Below are 25,834 nucleotides of genomic sequence, written 5' to 3' on the forward strand. Positions count from 1 at the left end.
TCATGGTAGTCCCAGTCTTCATGCCTGTTCTCACACTGACCTACCTGAAATAACCTACCTTATCTTCCCTATTTATCTAAATGCTGTTCATTCTTCGGAGTTTCCTATGAAGCCTTCCTTGACTATTACTATTATCCCATGTTGACCTCCCTTCTCTGAACAGTTATTTTAAAATTTACTAAATTGGACTAATAGTACACAAAGCAGAAATCATTACAGAATATAAAATCAAGGGCTAACAAGGCCTAACTGGTAATATTGCCCCTTCCTGCTTTGGGGCAGCTTAAGAGAGGGAAGATATTATGTATGAATTCATATTTTGTGTCTGAGTATGGATTATGTGTCATAAATCACTATTAAATGTTTTAGATATGTATGTAGAGCTGTAACTAGGATAAGGCAATCAGGACATTGCCCCCAGGATACCAAATTTTCAAGAGTGTCGTCAGCAAGAAGAAAAATAAAACTGAGTTTAGCACTTAGTTAAAAGAATAACTATTCTGAACGGACATACCTCCAAGGGAGCAGAAGCCTCATTGGTTTGGGTACTTTATCTCCCCTGCAGGAAATCTTGTTTCTGGAGGACTGAGGCCTCTTTTAGAGGTTTCCTCCTTCTACAACTCAGTTTGTCGTTCTGATGCATTTTGCGGTGCTAGGCATGGTGTGATATACAGGTCTTGTCTTCCCACTGAGTTTGTAAGCTACTAGATAACAAAGGCCATGCCTTTTATTTCTTTTGTGACTCCTAGAACTGAGCACATAGTTGGTACTCAAAATTTGTCAAATCAGTAAATGTTTTGATATCCAGCTTATGGGACTTCCTTTAAAAAATAACAACAAACATAGTTAATTTTTCAAGGTTCTGAATGACTGTGGTTTGTAGACATCCTGTAGGTTGTAATTCAAAACTGGTATTTAAGTGGCTGCCATAAATGAGGAGAATTAAGGCAGTTGCCTAGAGGGCTTAATGGTCAGTCCTCCTGGCAAATCGTCATCAAACAATTATTTCAACTAGAAAGAAACTTTGGAGGTGGGGGGAAGCAGCAGCAATGAAAACAAACCAGTATGATTCACAGACAGGAGAGTCTAGGCCCAGAAGAGCTAAGGGTCAAAATTTATATGTAATAGTATATTATATATAGGAGTCGTCAGCAGCCAGAAACAGATCTGCTAGATTCTAGTCTATATTCTCAAATTATTTTCCCCATCTATTAGCCTAACTTCATGCCTCACACATAATCCAATAACCATGAGCATGTTCCACAGCATAATTGCCAAAACCAGGATCAAAGCTTACTCTCCCCCTCCAAGGTTATTTCTTTCTCTGGCTCTGGACAGCTGAACTATTATTGACCTTTGCTTATAAAAAATAAGACTGAGGTCAGACCCTTAGTATTAAAAAATACATGAAATGGGTTGCTCAGTCAGAAGGTTTAAAGAAAGTAAAAGAATGAATGTCAATAAAAAGCAGTTTCCCACTTTAAAAAAAAAGGACTGAAAAGTAAGGACATTCTGGTCTTTAATTGGCAGCACCTTATTTTCAGCTCTGCAAAAAGAGAAATAATTTTACTTATAGGAATAAGAAAATTCCAGTCACAGGCCACAAGTGTTTTCTATTTAAATACCCTTGTGATTGTGGCAGCAGAGAAACTCCTTCCACCAATGCAGATCACAGCTAGCACTCCTCCTGTGCCAGTAGAGATAAATCCTGGGGAGGTGGATAAGTCACATGGAGGTTAAATGACTTGTCCAGGGTCACAGTTAATCAGGACCTTGAACTCAGGTTATCCTGACGCCAAACTTTTACTCCATCCACTATTTCATATGATTTCTGTCTAAATGATTTTTATGTCCTGAAACGTATTTCTCTTCCTTCTGAGCTGAGGATGAACACTTTGAAGTGATGTTTTTTTCTGCCCCTCTTAATCCCGAAACAAGCTCTACTTTCATCATTCAGTGTGTTCTGACATTATTGATCTAGACAAGAAGTAACAACAGGACAGCAAAGTACATTGTGGCTTTTAAAATCAGAGACAGCAAAGTGTCTAAAATATCTTCATAAAAATCCATACGATTGGAGACAAAGAGTAAATTCCAGTTTTCTAATATCAAGCACTAAATAATTTACGGAGGGGAATGGGGGGTGCACAGGAAGGAAGGGTCAGCAACCCTGCCAAGATGCCACAATCTGCCCGTAATGGGACTCTACAACCTTAGTTTGTAAGGAGGCTTTCCTCATGTAGGAAACTCTTGCTTATTCGGAAGACAAACCTTGAAAACTCAACTAATCAGAATTATTTTTATAGTCCTGTGCAATAACTCCTATAATGACCTTGAAGCATTGCAGGGTTCTGAAGTGCCTTCTGAATTAAAGATTACAGTTTGATATATTTGAATTCTTGGAGGAATAGGTAGAGAGTAAATCTGTTAACTCTTTGTTATGCAGAATATTCAATGAACCCAATGTCCATTTCAGTAACCATTCTGGGTCCCCACTAGTTGACTACTATTTTTTGAGTACTTCTGAACCAGTATTAACTTCTGTAGGAAAGAATTTCTCAAATGCTCTAAGCCTTTAGTGCAGTCTGGGTTTTCAAGCCCTGGCAGAATGCCCTATACAGGTACTATAACAAATAGTGGCTATGATTCTACATGAGAGATGGGAGCAAACCTAGAATAAAGACATTGGCATCAAAAATATACATCCTTATAGTTGTCCTTAACCACTATTTAGTTTATTTATTTATTTTTTTGGAGGGGGGGAGACAAGGCAATTGGGGTTAAATGACTTGCCCAAGGTCACACAGCTAGTAAGTGTCACGTGTCTGAGGCCAGATTTGAACTCTGGTCCTCCTGACTCCAGGGCAAGTGCTCTATTCACTGAGCCACCTAGCTGCCCAGATAGTTTTATTTATTTTTTCTTAAGCACCACTTAGAACAAAAACTCAAATGACCTTTTTTTTAGTTCTTAGAAAAAACTCAAAACAGCAGGTTTTAACTGAAGCCCTAGACCATTTGTTTTGAAATTGGAACTTTAAAGTGTCAAAATATTGTGTAAAGGCCAACACCAAAATCACAAATTTAAAATGATTTGTTGCCCCATGATGTCAGTTGGGGGACTACCACACATCTAAAAGATGATGGAGCCCAGTTGTCCACTGCAGTATCCATACCCCTGAAATGACAGCCTTTCAAAGCTTGTGACTTTAATGACTATTACAAATGTTTCCTGCTCACTATTTTTCAGGAATTAAAAAAAAAAATTAGAGCTTTCTTTTTTCTTAGAGTGACAAAAGTGCAACAACTCTCAACAATGTATATTTCAGAAAATGTGGATTTTGCTAAATCCCAGATTTAAGTGTAATTTTTTTTTTAAAAAGTAGAATTCTTCAATCTTAAATCTTAAAATTGATTCCTTAAATCTGACATCATAATTACCTAAGACTCATGCAACAAGTTTTGATTTTCAAACCAGCTACAGAAAAAGGTTTGTCAGTTGCATACTTAAAAGCATCTTTGTGTTAACACCAAATCAGAAGAAAATCTAATTCCATAAGAAGAGGAGATATGCTGTATTTACCACATAATTTCATTACCTTACCACTTAAAAAGACTTATCAAAATTGAAGTATTTATGCAAGGGATCTTGTAAAAGTCCCATGAATAAACTTGGCTTCTCATCTATCTTTGAAGATTAGGTTTCTATGAACAGTTAGTTTAATTTCTTCCCTCATTCACAGCAAGAGTATCTTGGATCCTGAGTACAGTTACCATAAAGCAAATACTTTATGAAAAAGGTTGAAACTTGGCCAGAGCAAAAGAAAAAAATTTAAATTTATTTTAAAATTCTTTTAAAAAATTTAATGACTATAAAAGCCTATTTACAATCATAATTTTTGCCTTGTTCAGGACAGGGATATATTTGCTGCATTTAAGCTAAAGCTCTAGTTTTAGTAAGAAAATGTTAACTTGGATTAAAATTTACCAATAACACCAACTTACTAATGATAGTATTACATCTACCAGTCTCCTTCAACTGAACACGACTTTCTTATTCTTCAATTCCACCAAGCAGAGAATACAACAAGGGAGAGCCAGTATATTGAAGACAACCAATACACACACCACTATCAAACTAACTTCTCCAAAAAAGTAAAATTTAATTGGCACAGGCTGTCCAGTTGTAACATCAAAATTCTACAGAAAAGGTTTTGCTCGATAATATGCCATGATCCACTAACAACTACAATGTGAGCTAAGCACCTAAGGACAATGTGGTCCGGACAGAAATTTCAATGAACTCTCTATTGAATGGAAAATGTGCTTGGATTAGCAGACACATGCTCCAGAGGGCCTCCAGTTGTGCTACTGAGAAATTACAATGAATGGGCATCATGGTTTTTGGTCAGACTGACCACTGATTGCTAGAATAGTAGAGATGCTGCCTTTCTGGAACTGTAGGCATAAACAAAAGTCTGGGTGGCCAGGGTTTTCATCTTTTGAAAATGGTATTAGACTTCAACAAGGGATGAAGGATTCTTACATTTGGCTGTTCTGGACTGAAACAAGGTTGCCCACAGGATTTTTAAATACTTAAAAAATCTTCTAACTGAAATGAGTTTTCACTAGCAATAGATCACTCAAAAGGGAGAAAAAGGTAACTACATCATCAGTAGATGTTCTAAGAAGTTTGCTTCTCTCTTCACAGGGCAGGAGATAGCTGAAGTTTGTGGACCATTTGTCAAATGTTTCACAATGGGAGCAAAAGTTGATAAAATAATAAGCGAAGTAATGTAGTTACATCTTCATTAGTTTTCCTTATTTAGTTACTCATTTTAGGTGGCTATCAAGCTCTGAACATAGGACATACTTCATAAATAAGGACTTCTCCCTTTCTCATTAGACTCTATTTTCATGTTAGTATATTAGGCCTCATGCTGTCTGAGGCCAGGGCTTGGCTTAATTTGGTTGGGAAATAAAGAAATTCAGAGAGAGGTAATATCCAAAAAGGATCTTGGGGACACTCCAGGTGTGCGTGTGTGTGTGTGTGTGTAATACTTGTATGTATATGTGGGTATATATGTATACATCAATTTATATATGTAGTAGATCACTGTGGTTGCATCTTGTATGGTACCTGCAAATAGAATAATTTCTTGCGCAAAATGGGTAATCTTGCTAGGAAGTGGATTAAAATGTTTTTAGTTGTACATCTGAGACATGCTGAGACAAATATCTCAGGATGTTGGAGTGAGGTACTAAAAGTCACAAGCTTTGTCATCCCAGGTCCCCACTCCCTTTGTCAATCTATCCCATCCCACACAACTGCACCACAGCCCCACTCTTCATCAGCAGACTGTTTGTAAACTGCATGCTGTTGGCATCAAGGGGGATCAAGCAAGAGTGTGGATGGATCCGTGTAAACCTGTGTAAACTAGTGCTCAAGGCAGTATATGTCCTACTGATGTGGGGAAAGAGCATCATCTTTGCATTCAGAGGCCAAGACAGGGCTGGTATTGAGTGATGTTGATCTGTCATTGAATACATGTGTTCTGCACACATCTGGTAGGTTCTGGTCTTCCCATCTCTGGTACTGTATCCTTGAACTACAGGAGTTTTCATTTTTACATCTATATTCCTCACTTTTGTGCTGCATGCTAACCTTGACCCTGGGCAGTGGCTGTGACCACTGCAACCCACAGTGGGGGAGACTGACAAGCCATGTGGTTAGTTAGCTTGGCATCTGGAGCCTAGTCTCTTGTTCCAATCTTGTGAAATTGCTGAAGATTTTTAAACACATGAATTTATTCATCTTAGGCTATTGAGTCTCATGAAATTTTTTGGGTGGGGGCGGGGGCAGGGTAGGCCATTAGGAAGATGAAGGGACATCTTCTCTTTACCTGATCCTTCAATTCTGACAGCTGACCGGAGAGATTGGTAACGAGCTTCATGGTGGACTCCAGCTTCTCCTGCAGGTTCCTCAGCTCATTTTGCTCTCCTTCAGAATCGCTACTGACCAGTGACATGGCGCGCATCCTAGGGAACCAGTCCAGATTTCTTTCCTGGAATTCACATTAGGAGGGAAGAAAAAGAAAACATTTTTAGAGGGTGACATAAGAAAGAGCAGTAAGCAAATAGAACAAAATAGTATTCACTTTATCCCTATGAAGAGCAGAACACTAGACTTTGGGTTAGAGGACCTAGGTTCAAATCCTGACAGTGACATTTCCTTTAACCTCTTGGCCTCCATTTCCTCATCAGTTAAATTACAAGTTTAGACGAGGTGGCCTCTAAGGAGCCTTCCATCTCTAAATGTATGATCCTACATTGATGTTGTTTTCAAATAGTTATTTTAAATACTCCTAATTACCAATACATAGCTGATAGAAACCTTAGAAGTGATGAGATTTTAAGGTCACAAGCATTGATCACACTTAAGACGAGTGAGGTTGTGTCATAGAAAGGAAAGTTCATGTTTATAAAATACTTTAAGAATTACAAATTTAAGAACAAACAATCTTATGAAGTTGGTAGTGCAACTATTATCCCCATTTTTCAAATAAGGGAACAGAGGCTTGGAAAAGCCATATTCGTAGGTAATGCCAGAGCTGGAATTCAAACCCAGGTCTCATGATTCTCAGGCCAGAGTTTCTTCCCATTATCCCCTGTTGCATCTTAGTAGGACAGCTGGGTGAAGCAGAAGATAGAGCACCTGGCCTGGAGTCCAGAAGACCTGAGTTCAAATTTGACCTCAGATACTTACTAGCTGTGTGGCCCTGGCCAAATCGCTTAACTGTGTGTGCCTCAGTTTCCTAATCTGTCAAATGAGCTGGAGAAGGAAATGGCAAAACACTCCAGGATCTCTGCCAAGAAAACCCCAAATAGGGTCACGAAGAGTTGGACATGACTAAACAACAAACATCATCTTAGTAGTGTGGGGGAACCTTGCTTGCTCTTGTTGTCTTAAACATCTTTCATTTCCCTTTCCCCAATTCTTCAATTTTATAAAGCTGTAAAATAGAATATAACAAAGGGAATAAAATAGTATATTGAAGAGAGGCGATTTTAGTCACTCTCAAGGTAAGATTTGTAAATCCCACCAGACCTTCCCTCACACTCCACCCTTTTGATCCCTTCCATTTCTCCACAAAGTACCCAACAGCTGGTAGGACTAGAGGTGAGGGGACAAAATGGTGACAACGATTTCATCCATTTCCTTCTTCTTCCTCGCCCCACCCTTCACTACTGACCATGAGTTCTGTGGCCTGTTCTTGATTACTGGTGAACAAAATGGGACAGGCCTTCATACTTGAGTCCCCCAATTCCCCCTTTCCTGTTGCTCTTCTGTCAGACAGCAGGCAAAGTTTCAATAAACGAGCTCTGTACAAAGGGTCAGGAGTGAACATTCAGACAGGATTGAATCAGTTGTAGAAATAAGGTAAAAAACCAAGGCATCTGCGGTTCATTTAATCTTCCATCTTCCCCTGACCATCTTGACCTCTAGGGGATGAATAAATCCAGAAGAGCTTTTCTGCATCCCAATGTACTGTTCTAAAGAAACCAGGAACTCTTTACTGTTGCCAATGCTGGTTTCTTGAGAAACACACAAGCACAGGGATGGATATATCTTTGGCCAGTACTGTAAAGCAGCTGAGGCAATTCTGTATATCCCGTATCTTGAATTGAAGCAGGCAGCTACTACAGAAACTGCAAAAAATGTGAAGGCTACTCAAGCGAGAGTTAGCATTGCGCCTGCCTCTGAGTAAGTGGTCAGTTCAGGGGACAGGAATAAATCACATCCAGAGCAATTTGTTGCACGGAGTCAAACCTGATCCTTAGTTTTACTGGTGCTTGGATGGTAATGGTGACTCAGGCCAACTGTGGAACATTTGCAGTAAAGGTCATAATTAAAAAGAAAACCTTATAAGGAAACAACTGTCTTGATTTACATATGTCAAAACCCCTGAGACAAACATCTTTCTTTCAAGGAGCTAACTTGTTATCCCATCTTCATCTTTGTCAAATGCAACGTCAATTCACCACCCGCCACTAAGAAATCAACAGAACAATATTTCAGAAGAAGTTGTTGGTTTTCAAAAGGTAGATAGAGCATAAGTGTTAAGAAATGGTCTCTCTGCATTTGCCACCTGGGTTTTCTGCAAGAAAATACCCCAAACTGAGGACTACGGATGGATTGTGGAATTATCTACATACAACAGATACACAGTTTTCAAAGCTGACATATAACCTATCACACCACCAAGGATTTTGAGTATATAGACCCAGCCTCAGGAGAATTTGTCCGAGCCCTAACACTTCTAATTCCAGCGTGTGCTTGCACTTGCTTGCTCGCTCTTTCTCTCTGGCTTCTTCCCTAAAGTCTTGATCCTCACTTTCCACCATGCTACCTCCTTTAAGCCCTTGGCAATCACTCTTTTCTACTCACAGCTGCTATTGACTGGCAATTTCTCAGTGGTCTGAAAACTAAATACTCAGAATGGTCTTGAAGGAAGCATGGCATCGGGGGAGGGAGCATGGCATGGGGGTGGGCTGGGGGGAGCACTGACTTGATGCTGACATTGGTAAAGTAATTTAATCACCCTGGGCCTTCATTTCCACACCAGGGAAATGATGGAGTTGGAATGGCTGGAGTCTGATGTCACTTCTACCTCTAGAATTATGATTCTATGACTCCCCTTGGTGAAATTTACCTTACATAGATTCTCATCTGCCCACTGAGGATTATGGTTTCATTGTCTTATTCTGAAAAATGGGAATTATTCTTTCCTTACAAAGGGTATTCAGAGAAGTATCCAGGATTTTTAAGTGTTCTCTATCATAAGTAGGCAAAATTTAGGGTGGCTGATGTTTACAAGATGCTTGAGGGTTATAAGTGAGGATAACCACTCCCCACATTTCTGTAGTATTGTCTGGCTCACAAAGTGCTTTCCTCATCCCAGTCCTCTAAGGTTGACAGAGCAATTATTATTATCCCCATCATAGAGATGAAGAAACTAAGGCTCAGAGAGATTAAATGACTTATCTGAGGTCACAGCAAGTAAATGGCACAGTGAATATTCAAAACCCAGGTCTTCCAAGTGCAGAGTCAGGGTTCTTTTCACTTGGCCACAGCTCCTTCAAAATCAATATTCCTTTTGATGTTAATCTAAAACAATTTAATATTTTCATATTGAGAAGAAAGGCACTTTAAAAGTTTAATTAGATAACAGAAAGAAACCCCCAAATGGAAAAAGCTTAGACATAAAGAAATGGAAGGGAGGTGACAGAAGTATTCAAGAAACATTGAGAGGAAGTCAACTCAAATGCAGATTACAAAATATTTTTAGAGAAATGCAGTTTGAGGACTTAAAAATAAACAGTAATTTCATTGTTACATGTACAACCATTATCAATTAACACATACTGACTGCCTTGTATGAGGAGACTTTCAGGAAAGTAGCATATTCAAGGATGGCAAAAATGGAACTCAACAGTTTTTGGGGTCCAGAACTTGGAATGATACCTCTTTCTCCCTCCTTTTCCAGCCTCCCCATTTCTTTTGAAGGTAACATTCTTTCACTCTCCCAGTCCCAGGTCCTTAATCATGTCATTATCCTTACTCTCCCTCATCCTATTCTGGGGGGGGGGGAAGGGAGAGGGGTGGAGGGGAGGAGATGACAGCTGGACAGCCAGCTTGAACCCCAGCTGATTGTTAAATTTTCACTGTAAGTGTTTCCACCTCGGCTATTGGCTTAGCACAAATCAGGGCTTGATTTATTGCTTTGCTGATTGTCTAGATTTAAGAATGTGATGGAGAAAATGTTAATAATATAGATTAAACTTATAAGTGTGGCTTGCATAATTTTCCCCCCTAGAGAACTGGTTTTAACCATTTTCCAGCACCCCAATGCCCCATATCTTGCCATTTCTACCTCTACAACATCACTGACATTTGCTTTCTTCTTCACTTCAGAACCAAGCCCTTAGTCCAGGCCCTCACCACCTCTTACTTAAGTTATGGTAATAGCCTCCTAATGACTTTCCTTGCCTCGACAATCCATCCTATACACTGCTATCAAAGTAATTTTCCTTAAGCATAGATCTGACCATGTCACTCTCTATTAGATAAACTTCACTTACTTTTTCTTGCTTCTAGGATCAAACAGAAACTTTTGTTTAATTGAATGCCCTTCACAACCTGGCCCCAACTTGTCTTTTCAGCCTCATTCCTTCCCTCCCCTCAGCCTCGGACCCTGATCTTGACTCTACTCTGTGAGTCAACTGACCTCTCTGACTGTCACCCATGACATTCCATCCCTGCTGGGGGCCCTCTCCCATATATTAGCCTTTCCTGATGCCTAGAATATACTCTTTGCTTCATAGAAGCCCTTTCTTCCCTTGAGATGCAGCTCAAGCATCAATTTCTGTATGAAGCTTTTCCCAGCCTCCCTTAACTGCACATGCTCTCTTTCCTTCCCTTGTATTTAACTGCTTTGTATTGATTGTATTATTTATTATTGATTTGTATTAAGTATTTATCTTTAAATTTATTTCATGTATACTTATATACGTACTTGGGGCAGCTAGGTGGCACTACAATGGATAGAATGCCAGGCCTGGAGTTAGGAAGACTCATTTCCTGAGTTCAAATCTGACCACAGACATATGGCCCTGGGCAAATAACTTTGTCCTGTTTGCCTCAGTTTTCTCATGTATAAAGTGAGCTGGAGAAGGAAATGGCAAATCACTCCAGTAGCTTTGCCAAGAAAATCCCAAATGAGGTCACTGAGAATTGGACAGAACTGAAAAATGACTAAACAACATATATGTACTTGCCGTCTTCTCTATTAGAAGAGGAGGAACTGTTTTTCTCTTTGATTTTTTTTATCCCAGCCTCTTTTAACCTAATTCCCTTGGAAAATACCCTGAACTAAGAACCCTGAACTGAGACTTTGGAAATCTTCACTAAACAAATTACTCTAAGAAAATGGGAGGGAGCAGTTACTCCCTGCACATGAGAGCCTCTGTGTGTGTGTGTGTGTGTGTGTGTGTGTGTGTGTGAGAGAGAGAGAGAGAGAGAGAGAGAGAGAGAGAGAGAGAGAGAGAGAGAGAGATTGTGAGTGAGTGAGTGGGGGAAGGAGATATCAAGGAAGGCTGCCTGGAAGCATGGAGGAATTGGATGCCTGAGCTGGAAGAGAAGAATTTCTATGAGAAGAGAGTGAATTCTAGAGCCTGGAGGAGAGAGGGTTTATGCCCAAAATCAAAAGAATGTGGGATAAGATTAGGGAAGAGCTTATTCAGTTTAGCTGAAATGGAGACGAGGATAAAATTAGGCTAAAGTGAGATTGTGGAAAGCCTAAAATGCCAGGCTAAGAAATTTAATTCAAACTATCAAGGTTTTTGAGCAAGGCAATGATATGATCAAGCCAGTGATTTAGGGAGATGATTTGGGGAACCATACAAAGGATGGATTTGCGAAGGTGGAAGGTAGGGAAACCGATTAGGAGGTTATTCCAATAAAAAGAGGTCTAAGACATGTCCTTGAAGGTCTGGTAATCTAACTGAAGGGACAAGTCACCTCAGTATATTTTTAAAAAAGCACCATAGAGTGGGATGAATTAAGTATCAATGCGTAATATGAACAGCAAGTGCTAAAATGACTGAGAAGAGCGAATGATACAAAGGATGAGAAAGACGAGGAAGGCCTTATAGTAGAAGTAGATCTTAAGGGAAGGACAAGAATCCAACAGCTAAGGGGGGGAGGGGAAAGTGCAGTCTGAGCACAGGGAATGGCTTGAGGCCGAGATGGGTGGGCCTCATTTAAGGGACAATAAGTAGATAAATTTGGCTAGAGGTCGGGATTTGAACTTTACCCTACAGGCAGGAGGGAGCCATTGAAGGTCACAGATCTGTGTTTCAGGGACGACGACTCTTGCAGTGGTATGTAGGACTGACTGGACCAGAGACAGACCCACAGAAGAGACCTCTGAGGTTACATTACATGCTTTAACCCATGATTCGATGGTTATCCAGTCTTTGCTTAAAGAGCCTTCAGTGATAAGAAACCTACTGTAGCTCCCAAGGCAGAACATTCTACTTTGGGACAGCTGTAATTATTACAAAAAATTTCCTGAGAGCGAATGAAAATCTGCATCTCAGCAACATCTATCCATTGTTTCCAGTTCTGATCTCTAGAGCCAAGCTAAACAAGCTTCTTCCTTCTTCTGCAGGATGGTTGTTCAGATGCTGAAGATGCCTATCACGTTCTTTCTCTAAGCCTTTCATCATTCAGGATAAATGTCCTTGAAATCATGCAGGATGATTTCAAGGCCTTTGACCATCCTTTTCACTTTCCTCTGCATATCTTAATTGGTCAATATTCTTCCTAAAGTTTGGTGTCCAGAACCAAACACAACAGTCTCTATGTGGCCTAATCAGGGCAAAGTCCAGCAGGCTCATCACCTTCCTTGTTCTGGAAACTATGCCCAGACGAATGGATCGTGAGAGTTTTGATTTTTGGTTGCCATATTACACTTTGACTCATACTGAATTTCTGTCCACCAAAATGCCCTGATCTTTTTCACACATCTCCCCCATCTTGTACTTGTAAAGCTTGCTGCTGTAACTCAAGTGGAAGGTTTAATCAATTGTGGTCTTCTAGGGAATGGAAAGGAAGGGATGAACATAGAAGTCATTAGAAAGTAGTAAGTAAAGGGGCTTTTTTTGTAACTGAATTGGGGAAAGGGAGGAATCGAGCATGTGAGACTGATCTAACTCATCTGTAATTATCTTATTAACTGTTGGTATGCAAACAGTTTGAAACTAAATTGCTTGAAAAAACTTTTATCTTTTACACTGGTTACCACAGTTTCCATGTAGTCTTTAATTCTGTTAGTTTGCCTAACGAACTTGGTCTTTATCAGCTATACTAATTTCCACTTAATAGAATATAAAAATAAAGGGATACTACTGAAAGGTTCCAAATAAATGTATGAACCTAGCAAAATTTAGGTCAGCACACACCTTAATGCACAAAGAAAGGTTAACATCCCTCATTCTCAGGACAGCTGGTTAAACAGCCACAAACAGACAGACAGGATTTCTGCCTCCACAAGCGAGTCTCTCCTCTTTCCCATGGGCCCCAAAGCAAAGACGGCAGAAAGAGTTTTCTTGTTTTTGGTTAACTGTAAAACAAACCACGTCCAGCCCAGGGGGCTCTGTCCTATGACAGGTCTCTCTGTAATATGGTGGTGGTTTGGATGGCATTGATATCAATGTCACTCACCAAAGGAGTAGTTCAGAAAAGGGAACTGGGAAGTCTTTTATAATCCTAACATCCTTTGTACTAAACATTTCCCTTTCCTGACCACTATAAATATTCCTTCTCTGCTCTCTTACCCCTCTACTCCCCACCACTCTTGCCATCTTCTCTAGCTCTTAATCTAAAAAAATTCTCAGTGTCCCTGAGCAAAGTAAGGTCTCTAAAACATGCCATGAAACATAATGTCCAGCTTGTGTTTCTATGGGCAGTTGAGACCCCATGGAAGCTATGTGCCCTCTCATTTACTATAAGTCACTGACAGCTGTCTAGTCAAGCTTGTGAGGAGCACTGACTGATCAGGCCTTAACTCTAGTAATTATAGCCAGATTGATTTTTTGATTTACACAATGAATTTCCACTCTAGTACTGAAGGACTGAATCTTCCATGGATGTCAATCCCTTGAAATCATTTCTCTCTACCTAGGGAGAGGTAGAAGATTGTTTTGTTTTGATCCCCAACCTAAAGAGTACAGTGTCTACATTTCTGTTTAGCGCAGCCTGGTCAACAAAACTTTACTGCAGACTTCCCAGGCACAAACAACTTGCGGCATGACTCTGTCAGCTAAGCTGTTCACACACAGACCTCCAGCCAGTTAGAGATTCCAAAGCTCTATCAATTTGCAAGAAATCTACTTTTAATGTCTATTCAAGGTCAAATACCATGTCTCCGTGGCTCAGCTTCAACTCAATTCTTTGTGTGAAAATCATTTTAATTAGAGGGGATTTGATTTCAGAGTTGAGTTCATCATTTGGTGTGTGTGAGGCTTACAGATGCACTAAGTGGTTGCCAGCTTTATCTGCCACTCTGGGACTCTGCCTTCCTCCTTCCCCCTCCCCTTGGTGCTGGCATCTCGCATACCAATGGCATTATGTACTGTCTGCCCTGATCCTCCTACAAGCTGAGGCATCATGATCCAGCCTGTGCAGTTAACTCCCTCTTCCCGTCACAGTGAGAGCTTCCTCTGTCAGAGCAGACAAACGGACCAAAGCCACAGGCGGAAACAGGCTAACCACAGGGGCTGGGGTTCTGGTTAGCTCTTTTCTAGGTAAAGTTGGAAAAGTCCCTGTAAACGCCAACATTGAAGTTGCAGACATGGGGGCGGCACTGACCAGCCTCTCAAAATGTCCATGATTGGAAGGGAGGGGGGAAAGGGTGGAGAAAAAAGGAAGTTGTATTGTGTGATGCAATTATTATTCATTCTGAGAAGTGTTCACTCTCCCTGGGTTCAACTGAAGAGGCTATTCTGAGAAAGAACCATGACTGAGGTAACCTCCTCCTCAGAAAAACTCACACCTCAGTGTAAGAATTTATTTACAATCTTAAGAGACTATAGAAAAATAAGAGAAAACTTTAAATGTTGCACCCACGGCTACAGAACTGTGCAGATAAGGCTGGGATGTTTATGTTAGTAAAGTTGTTTGTTTGTTTACTTTGGTTTTTAGTAGTTCAGGGGAACCCTAGAGGTCATGAAATGAAGACTTGCTAGGGGTAGGAGGAGAAATGGATGATTTGTTTCTCTGTCTCTCTGTTTTCTGTCTCTCTCTTTCTTTCTCTCTGCCTCTGCCCCTCTCTCTCCCCTCTACTCTGTCCTTCCCCCTCCCCCATTCCTGGAAGATTCCACTGAAGCTAAACGAAGAGTGGCCTTTCATCCAAGTGCCAAATGCCACTTCTGCATTTAAGTTACTTCAAGCTAAAAACACACATTTTGCATACCAAGTGAGAAGACAATCCAGATTCTCCATTTGGATTTTTACTGTTGCCCAGTGAATATTTTAGATCACAGAAAGGACTAAAGAAGCCCCAGCGAACAAATCCTACCTTCTCTCAATTAACAGGTATCTTCAGAAGGTGCCCAAAGGTTAAATAGGATTAAATATTACTATGGTGATATTTATCCTGCTAAGTGGGGAAATCACAAAACACCTACAAATTTACAGCCCTCATCCTTCACTGCAAGCTGGCAAAGTAAGCTGTTCCTATTGTATAGCCAAAGGGCAGAGGAAAATAATAATTCTGGAGCTTACTTCTGTAAAATTATAGCTAGAACAGCATTTGCTTCTCTAGGTAGGGGATAGTAGTAATTATCCAAAAAATGCTAAATGACCATTTACAATAATACTAACATTGTTTGGTATTCATGTAATAGGGGTGTAGGGTCAACCCTCCTCACCTGTAGCCTAGGTGGGGTGAGATAGATAACCACTCTCTGCTACTGATTCATTTTCCTTATTTATTCTTATCCAAAGGTTCTAGGTCAATCAAGGAATATGTCTTTATATTTCTTTATTAATTACTAAAACTGAACATTTCTCATCAATTAGCTCCGAGTCCTCTATCCCAGGTTAATCGTTAACTACAGAAACCTCTTTTCCCATAAGCTTTAGTAACCTCTCTTTTCTTATAAACCCCAGACTTAAATAAACCTCAAAATTTCTGGCTATGCTATTTATTAGCCAACAATAAAACAAAGATATAGATACATGTCTACATTATCAACTATGAGAAAGAGCTCAGTCACCTTTACCTGTTACTAAAATGGTAGACTTCTCAATTCTAGAGGCACAGTCCCACCATTCAGTACCCTCAATGTAAACCATCTTTTTGGATTTTTTTCATGTTTCTTTGTAAGAAAATGCTTAAACAGTTATCTCTCAGCAAATGATCTTTCTTACTCCTTTTCCTCTGCCCTCTCTTCAAATGTCAAAGTTAACAGTTTCTCCAGAATGACAGTTAAAACTTTCTCTTCTCACGTATTTTTCAAAGAATGATAGTTAAAGTATGGCTGTCCAACATTTTACTCCTTAAAGAAACAATAACTTCAGGTACAATCTCTGTGGGGGAGACCACTGAAACTGGAGTTACATTAGTAGTCTATGCTCCAGACAAACGGGCCTATTTGCTATTAATGACAAATATTCCATCTCTCATCTCTGTGCATGTGCACAGGCTGGGCCCCATTCCAGGCATGCAGTCCCTTCTTCACTTCCAATTCTTAGAATCCTTGGCTTCCTTCAAGGATTAGCTCAGATATTACCTTCTACCCAACAGGCCTTTCTCATCCTCACTTCTAGTTGTTAGTAACCTTTTTCTTCTGATATTCTGTTGTATGTACACACGTGTAAATATCCCCACATATGTGCTCACATGTATGCACAGGCATGCATGCATATGTATTGATGCATATATGCATTTATGTATATAAATATAAAATCTGTGCATACTTTGTTTTTCCCCTGTAAGAATATGAACTCCTTGAAGGCAGGAGAAATTTCATTTTTGTTGTTGTATCCTTAGTATCCAAAACAGCCTGACACAGGGATTGGAACCTAATCAGATGCTTGTTGAATGGACAGTGCTTAATATTTTCAAAACTGCTTTCCCATATATACTCACTGATTTCCTTCCTTTACCCAGTCTAGGCAGTGGAAGTATTGGGATACTTTCCAATTTATGAATGAGAAAATTCAATCACACACAAGTGGCTTGGTCTAAGTCACTTTAGGTAGGTCCTGGAGCAAGGATGAGAATCTAGCTATCCTCACCCCCAACATGATGTTCAATCTACTACTAGTCTGCTTATTTACTTTTTGGGAAGGGGGTGAAAATTTAAGTTTCACAAAATAAGCAAATACATAAAGGTTGCCTGTTGTCTTCACAAATTTAGGTGTCAATCTGTTTCTATTTCTTTCAGCTCTGGGTGGCATTACTAAAATAGGACATGTTATATAATCAACAGCTGGGCTGCAGTTCCTAATTACCAGCCCCCACTTTGGTTCATGGCTCTTCTTGGATCAGCTAGTGTGGTATAGATAGGGCAGTGACTGTCAACAGTAATGAACCACACCCATCTCTTACGAAATCCCGAGGAAAATGAAACACCATTGTTCTCTGCAGTTGTTTCAGGGTCACAGGTGAAGGAAGGGGCTTGCCTCTGTGTCAGATGGGCTAGACCCAGAGTGCTGGAGAGGAAGTAGGTACGAAAGGAGAAAGAGCTAGTGTGGGCTAGCTTCCTGGCACCGAGGCCTGGGCCAATCGGGACCCTCAATCACACAGCACCTGCTCACTGAACAACTACCGCCCCATGAATTTGTCCACCCACCATAGGGGAAGTGAGCTTTTCAGACCAGGCCAATTCCAAGCCATGTAAATTATATTCTGCTCATACAATTTGGCATGTAGTTTCAATGACATACTCTCTTCTCCTTTTCTTCCTAGTTCAATGATCATGCTACCTTGACCAACTGGTAGCAACCCTCAAATGAAGCTTTTCCTCTTCACAGAACTTTATGAACATCATCTAACTATGCTTGGACCACTTCTATGCTCTGGAGTTGCTAGATAATTTAGATGGATCAATGTAGGGAATGGAGAGTTTGACAAGATGCTTTGGGATCCTTCAAGAGAAAGGAATTTGTATACTGTTTGATAGAGAACAGAAAGAAGGCAGGATGGTGTTAGACCTCACAAGTGGATTTTAGTGGGTTTCTATAAGGGAAAGGATTGTGACATTTTAATGTGTATTCTCCCATGGTGAAAGGCAGTGTATTGTAGTGGATAGAGTCAAGCACTCAGTCAAGATGACCTGGGTTCAATTCTGCCTCTGATTCCTACTGGTTGTATTGTCTTGGGCAAGATAGTTAATTTCTCAGTAACTCCAGAAACTCTCTTTAAGACTTCAAGTTATAGAACAGTTGCTGAAATGTATTAATAGGAGGAATTTCCCACACCAATGTCATTATAGATGCTGACCCTCTCCAAAAAAACTTCCCCAATCCCTCCATGCCCCCTAACAGAATTCCTCCACCATAAGAGGTGCTCTATAAATGCTAAATTAATTACAGGGTGGTTTCACTTGCAGGAGGTGTCTGGAAGAAAGTGCAGTAGTGTCACTTTAATGACTTCTACAGGTCCTTAACCTTTTGTGTATGCCATAGACTGCTTCTGGAGTCTGGTGAACCTTATATACCTCTTCTCAGAATCATGTTTTTAAATACATAAAATAAAATACCTAAGATTACAAAGGGAACCAATCATTTGGAAATAAGAGTTGTCAAAATATTTTTAAAAAACCAATCTCACCAACCCCGGGTTAAGAACTCCTGCTCTAATGCTTACCATCAAAAAATGACTTAAGATTGGACTATGAGGAATTCTGGAGAAAGGTGCCATAAATTCTTTCACTCTCAAGCTTATGGGTCAATTTGCCAACCTTTTTACCTCCAAGAGGCTACCCTCACTGCTTCCTATCTCCTTACACTCTGCCCTTACCTAAGCCACTGGTCATCTAGTTGGTCTGGGCCTCTTTCATGCCCAGAGTCCACCTCTCTCCTTTCAAGACTCCATGAAATATAACTTGCTTTTTGCCATAACTCCTCCTTAGAATCCGAGGGTTGAAAGTATCTTCGTTATCATCACAGTGGGGCCTACCCTGAAGTCTCAAAAACAAAATTAGTATTTTGTGTCTCATTTTAAAAGTTTGGCCTTTAAGTAAGGTTTAGTTGTTAATTTAAAAGTTAAGTTTAGGTTTAAGTTCAGTTATTTTGATGAGTAAAAATTATGTCCTCTATGACTGAGTATTTAATAATGTTCATCTTTCAAAAGTTTAAAGTAAAATTGCTTAGGAGCACACCCTGATAAAATGTGCTGGGCACATATGGCAATCAGCTAATTTAATCCTCTAACTTTAAAGATGAACAGACAGGCCCAAAGAGGTGGTAACTCACCTGAAGCACCAAGGAGCAAAGCCTGGGCTAACACTTCCATCTGCTGCTCTTTAAACACAAGTGGCTGTGACTGCCACACTGACCCCAACATATCCACATGTGCTCTGAATGCAATGCAGACTTTTTGGAGGCAGGAAGAGCTGATCTGGGGTCTTAGGTTTCTAGCACTTCATGCCTTGCACAGAGAAGGAGCTCACATACACATACAGACATATATATGTATACCTATACATATATATTCTTTATTTTAAGTGAATTCATTTGACAAAATTTTGAATATTACAGATTGACAAAGGTGATCAGTGATGCCTCCTGTGGAAGGCATCTTCAGGCTGGCACACTTTGCCAGTAGATTTAATGCCCAGAGAATAACATAACCCAACTTCATTAGTAGTTGTCGTTCCCCAGGGGAAGATCACAGGGCCAAAGACCTCTGGATTGGAAGAGACCTCAGAAGCTGCCTAGTCTTAACCCTCCTATTTACTAGATGAGGAAACTGAGATCCAGGCGCTGGATGACCTATCTAGGGTCACACAGATTGTGTCACTGGGATTGAGACTGAGGTCCTCCGACTTCCAATCCAGGACTCTCCCCTCAGATCCCATTACCTCCTTATCGTTGTTGTTAAAACAACCCTGAAAGGTGGGCAACGCAGACAAATTACATACAATGAAACAGAATCTCAGAGAAGTAAAACACTTTGCCCAGGGTCACATGGTTAGTAAGGGGCAGAGCTAAACAAATCCTGGGCTTCCCTCTTGCCCCGGTGGATTTTTGTCCTCCTGCTCTCATCTCCTTCCCTATGGGGTGTTTCTCTGTACACCTAACTCGCCCCCATTTTAGCACATGGGTTCTGACAGGGCAGCTGATGGATGCAACCTGTGGACAACAAATGCCTGGCAAAACTCCACATGGGTTGGAAAGAAAGGACTGAAAAGGAGTGGAGAATCCATGGGAGAGGATGAGTGGGGGAAGGGCCACACACTCTAAAGGAAAGGGAAGGGTTTCGGCACATGGCAGTGGGGCATGGTGATGACATCATACCCTTCGGAGGACAGAATGGATTCTAAATCTGTGTGGGGAGGCTTCAGCTCTGCCACCTCTGATAGGAGCCCAGCCTCAAGCTTGTTCCCCCGCTCCCCACCTCCTTACAAAGCAGCGGCCAATGATGCTGACACTGTTTCCAGCAGCCAAGGAGCCAGTGCCAGATCTTTCTCCCTCTGATATTAACTCGGCTGTGGTGCCATCTCATTTCAGAAAACTTTCTAGGACTGGGAGTTCTGTGGAAGCATATGCCACACTCTCACACACAGTAAGGTACATTTATATGGAAGATGAAGAAGATGGTATTTTAGCTAGTCCGGGTCTCAAGCTGTCAAATGCAGCAACCACCCAGCCTCAAATAGCAGCTTCTCAGGAATCTCACACAAGACACTCCCTCCCTCCCGGATCATCAGAGGAATTCCAGGGTAGAAGTTTCAACACTATTCTACATCTGCACAAGAGCTGACAATTTTCTGGATCCTTTCCCCATTGCCAGGATTCTCTTTCCCTTTCCCTGAACAATTAAGTGCAGCTCACAGTGCCTTTCATCCGTAGCCTAATGAAATCAAATGCACGTTCTCATTCAGGATCACAGGGCAGTCCTACAGTCCAGTTTAAACTTTTGTAGAAACTTCCTCTCCCATAAAGCTGTTCCCATTTGGTGTTCTGGGTTTTTTTCGGGGGGGAGGGGGGATCAGGGATCCTTATGAGAGATGAATGATTTGTCTGTTTCCTTCTCCTCTCTTGTTCTCTAGATGATACTACTGCTCTTTGAACAGTTCTATCAGCCACAATCTCCAGGGGCCTGCTTTTCATCTCACGTTACACAAATCAACCAGACATCTGTCTCTGTTTCGGCCACCTCGGCTCATGTCCCCACCTTCGCCTCTTGCCTCTTCTTATCTCTGCCAAAGAGCTCAATCATCCTTCCTTACACTGAAAATAGCTAGGTGGCACAGTGGAAAGATGCCAGGCTTGGTGACCTGAGTTCAGATCCTCCCTCAGAGACTGTGTGTCCTTAGGCAAGTCATTTAAACTGTCTGAGTCTTAGTTTCCTCGTCTGTAAGATGAAAAGGCTGGATCAGAGATGTGCTGGAGCCAGCTTGTATCAACTTGTGAGAAATGATTATTAAACTTTCAATGTGAGCATTTACACCACAGAAATTGGCAAATGCTATAAATCTGGGCTTGATTTATTGTTTTGTTGATTGTCTAGGCTTAAGAAAGCGGGTGGAGAAAATGTTGAAAATGCAGAGTAAACGTAAAAATGTGTTGTGTTCACATGTTTGTGTTTATAGAGCAGGCAGTTAGGCATTGACCAGCCACCAAATTGACCCCTCTTCCACTTCCACCTACTGCTCCTTGTTGTCTTCTCTGGGGCCAAGAAGAAGAAACTGAATCCCTCTTCCATGGCGCAGCTCTGCAGATACTTGCACATGAGTATCATGCTCTGTTCCCTGCCCCTAATTCCTATCTCCAGTGTTTTCTATTTCTCTCCACTCTTCCCATTTACTTGCTATAGTACTCTAAACCTGAAAGATGTCCACTCTTGGTTAAGAAGATGCTGAAATATGCTCACTACTCCCTCACCCCCCTTCCACCTTGAGTTTCTTTCAAGGTTGAAGTCCAGATAGTGCCAATGCCATCTGTATGTGATTACTCTATGCATCCTGATTCTATAGATGCGGTGCAACCCTACTACCTCATTTGAGCCTTGCATTTTTTCCCCATGGTTACATTATTTTTCCTTTTGCAAGACTGTTGCTTTGTTTATTTATTTGTAGAACAGTTTCTGAACTAAGTGAATTCAGTATATTGTGAATATATTCCCCACTGAGGGGAAATACTAAAGAAGGTAGGTACTCAAAACAGCAGCAGAAGTACCTAAGAGAAGGGCCGTTCTGTGAGAAAAAGCTGCACTAGCATGGAAGGGTCATAGATCAGCCATTCTAATGTTTTAATTATTAGGGAGTTGTACCCAATTCCGATTAGTCATCTGGGTGTGGGAGTTGGTGTCTGGCTGTGGTTTAAGTGAATCCATCCTTCCCCTTTTATTTACTTAAGACACATACACCCCTGTCACCTGATTTTTCCGGATGACTATCAAGCAATTCAAGTTGACCATTAAATTCTGTTAGAGAAAAAGACAAGAACAATTCAGCTATCAAATGTTTAAAGCTTATAATTAATGTGCTTCCCAGAAAACACTTTGGAAGAGACAGTCCTTGGTCTTTGCTAAACTTGGGTCGTCTGAATGAACATCTGCAATTGCACATGAGTAGCAACCCTGGCAGCAACTCTGAGAATTAAAATCCACTGAATACATTAAGCTTCTTTCTTGCTGATTTATGGTCACTTCTGGATTAGACAGTGAATCTCTCTCAAGAGATTCCTTCAACCACCCACACCCTCTACCCACAGTCTTTTTTTTCTCCCTTTTGGGGAGTTGCTGCTTTCTTTGCAGCGGCTAACCCAGCACTGCTGAGGAGGTGAAAAAGCCAGGGAGGAACAGGAGCCTGGGAGATGTGCCAACCTGAGTCTGGGAAACCAGATGTGACCAGAAGAAGACCAAAGTCAACAGGCTTAGTCCAACCATGGAAGTTCTCAGTATGCACATGTGTGTCTGAGTGTACGCCTTGTCTGTGTGCCTTGCCCTATCTGTCTTCTTTATGGGCACGAATCATGTTTCCTATATGCCAGCCCTGAGTACTCCATACCCTATTGCTCTTATAACAGTTCTGATGTATTCATGGAAATTCAGGCTAACTTGGGGAAGCAGCACTGCAGATGTATCATTGCCACATGAACTATATCAAAGGATATAGGACAAAACTGAGAGACAATTAATTTACAATGCTGGAGGAAAGGACAAAGGTTTCTAAGGAGAAGAGCAGACCCTTTGGGTCATTAACAGCTTGGGAGGTTAAGACCTTCCACTGAAAAATGAGTAAACAACATTGTCCTTCAATACATAAGTCCCCTGCCCCCCAAATAAAATTTCCTCAAAAATCAAAGTATTAGCAAATAAGAATCTCAAAAGTGAGTAGGAGGCTGGAATCCATATTAAATTAATAAATCATTATGTTAGATTTCAGTTTCTATTCAGTTTTCCTCAAAAACAGAAAAACTCTGGAATAGTGGCAAGAGCATTGGATCCAACAGTCCAAAACTTTACCTTTTAGGTCTGGGCCCTGCCACATGCAAACTATAACCATAAGCAAGCCTTTTAACCATTTTGAGCCTCAGTTTCCTTATCTGTAAAAAGAGATATACTTTTACTACATACTTCACAAGATTGCTAAGAGGTTGTCATTTTTAAAACCATAAAGCTTGTGTATAAGTCAGCTTTTATTATTCACCATCTGCGTTTCTTGAGCTTCTGGCTTACTGAGGGAATGTGGTAATTGAGGGTAGGCTTATCTCCTGCATTTGCCTAACAGGCTTGTCACTTAAATATGGAGAAATTTAGTGGACTGAGTCTTTGTTACACTTCATAGATTTGATCTTAAGGCTACAATGCTATTACTAGTGACTTAGAAACATTTGAGAAGATGCGCCTTCCTCCCTTCTTTGAGAGGTGGAAGATCATGGGTGTGGAACATTCCATCCACTGTCAGACGTAGTTGATAGCTATTGTTTAACAGGTTTCTTTTCTTTCTTTTTCAATTTTTCTACAAGGGATGACTCATTAGGTATGGTTTATAAATATATATATGTAACATACAAATATATATATATAATATAAATATATAAAAATGTATAGTTATAAATAAAGGTGATATAGAAACAAAAAAAGCCCAAATCAGACAAAATAAGAAAATGGAAAAATGTTAATTGCTTCAGGCTCCATCCAATGTGTTACCCTGAGATGGGGCATGGACTTCTGCAATTATTCTCACAGCACTTGACACAAACCTCTTTACAATTAGCAATAGTTAGGGTAATGGATCTGTAATCTTATCAAATGTGAGCTGTATAAACATGTAGGATGTGTCACATACATGTTAATTATTATTGTTATTATTATTATTATTTGGAAAATGGTTCCATGATCAGACTGAAGCCCATCTGTGACACTATCCTCAGCAAATCTTTGCCTGTGTCTTCCCATAAATCTCCCAAAGGGAATCTACCCATTTTTCTGGGGGGGCCTTCTAGTTCTCTTGATCAGTTCTCTTTTTGGGGATGGGAATTAACATTTGGTACCTGAACTGTTTTAAAAATAAGTATTTAATGTTAATGAATAAAGTTATACTTAAGTTTCATACACTTCTAAGTTCACTGAAAAGCATTCAAATAATAACTCTCATTGGGAGAGTAAATGCTAGGGTTTTTTCCAGCTTCTGCTCACAGAAACTATAAGAAGTCATTCTTTAGTCACATGGTGCCATGCGCAAAGTGCACCTTTCTTTCTTCACAGAGTGAAGCTGTGGATGGATGCACACTACAATGGGATGGTCCACTGCAAACACTCAAAAAGGGAAGTGTCCCTACCCTGGCTGGTCAAAGTTCTACCTCTAAACCTTTTGCAAGGGAAAAAACCATGCAGAATCTGCCAGTAAGTTAGTGGGCTTCCTACAGATTATAATCTAAAGTGTATCTCAACACATAACCTCATGGTAACTACCAAATCCATTTCTGCTTTGAAAGGGAGAGGTGATATATCATAATGTGCATGGTACTAAAGAGGGCTAGTGATAGGAACTTTGCCATTTTCTCAGAGAATTTTTTCCTTTTGAGCCCCATTTCATATACTACCCTTTGTGCACTTGACCTGATAGCCAAATAGAACTCCTTTCCATCCCACACTATTGTCCTGATCTCCTCCACCTCCACGTTCACCTGGCCCCAGAGCTGGGCCTGAAGACCTGCCTTCCTCCCACCTCTGCACCTCCCTCAAATTTCCTTGAGCCAGTCTACCTCCTCTCATGGCTGAAAATGATCTCTCTCTCCTCATACATCTCAGAGCACTTTGTCTAGCTAGACCTCTCCATTACACTTCCCCTAATTGCTCTTTTCCATTATAATTATTTCTCTGTCTGCTTCATTCCAGCTAGATGGCCCAGTGAATAGAACATTGGGCATGGAATCCAGGAGATGTGAGTGCAGCTCTGGCCTCATAAATTTGCTAGCTGCGTGACCCTGGGCAAGTCACTAAACCTTCGTTTGCCTCGGTTTCCTTAAGCGTAAAGTGGGGATAACAATAGTGCCTACCTCTCAGGGTTATTGTCAGGATCAAATGAGATAATATTTGTGGAGCACTGAATGCAGTGCCTGGCACATAGTAGGTACTTAATAAATGCTTATTCCCTTCCCTTTGCATCCCAACTGTTAGACTGTAAGCTCTTTGAGGGCAAGACCTCTCTGCCATATCTCTACTTGCATCTGTAGAATCTTGCACATAGCAGGTGTTTAATGAAACGTGTGTGAGATTTAATTGATGGAATGAGCATAATGACATCACATCCATTTTTCTGCTCAGAGGATTTCTAAATTGCCATTGGCTTATGGATTCCAACAGCTAGGCAGGGTGGGTTATCCCTTTGGAAGAGGGTGATCTAAGGTAGCATGGTCTGGAATAGCCCTGGAACCAGAAACAGCAACATTTCCTGCCACTGTCTCCTCTCCCATTCCACTTCCTAGCTGGCTGTACTACATAGTCTATACACCAGTGGATCTCTGGCCTCACTGCATGGGTATTCCCTCCAATGATGCGAACTTCACCAATTCATACTGGTACATCCC

At 40.7% G+C, this 25,834-nt stretch overlaps 1 protein-coding gene and 1 long non-coding RNA gene across 3 annotated transcripts in view; one reads left to right on the top strand and one right to left on the bottom strand.

Moving 5' to 3' along the window:
- Positions 1-21,099, top strand: part of LOC118830950 — a 46,325-nt gene extending 25,226 nt beyond the window's left edge. The window contains exon 3 of the long non-coding RNA XR_005009118.1: positions 20,845-21,099. This is a non-coding gene — a long non-coding RNA (uncharacterized LOC118830950). The remainder of the gene's footprint in view (positions 1-20,844) is intronic.
- The window catches only part of ITPR1 (inositol 1,4,5-trisphosphate receptor type 1), a 240,080-nt gene that overhangs the window by 8,126 nt on the left and 206,120 nt on the right, over positions 1-25,834 (bottom strand). For both annotated transcript variants that reach the window (XM_036738075.1, XM_036738074.1), the window contains exon 57: positions 5,901-6,062. In XM_036738075.1, coding sequence (XP_036593970.1) covers positions 5,901-6,062 — 162 coding nt within the window. The remainder of the gene's footprint in view (positions 1-5,900; positions 6,063-25,834) is intronic.

Source organism: Trichosurus vulpecula, chromosome 9, assembly GCF_011100635.1.
Source record: "Trichosurus vulpecula isolate mTriVul1 chromosome 9, mTriVul1.pri, whole genome shotgun sequence".
Lineage (NCBI taxonomy): Eukaryota > Metazoa > Chordata > Mammalia > Diprotodontia > Phalangeridae > Trichosurus > Trichosurus vulpecula.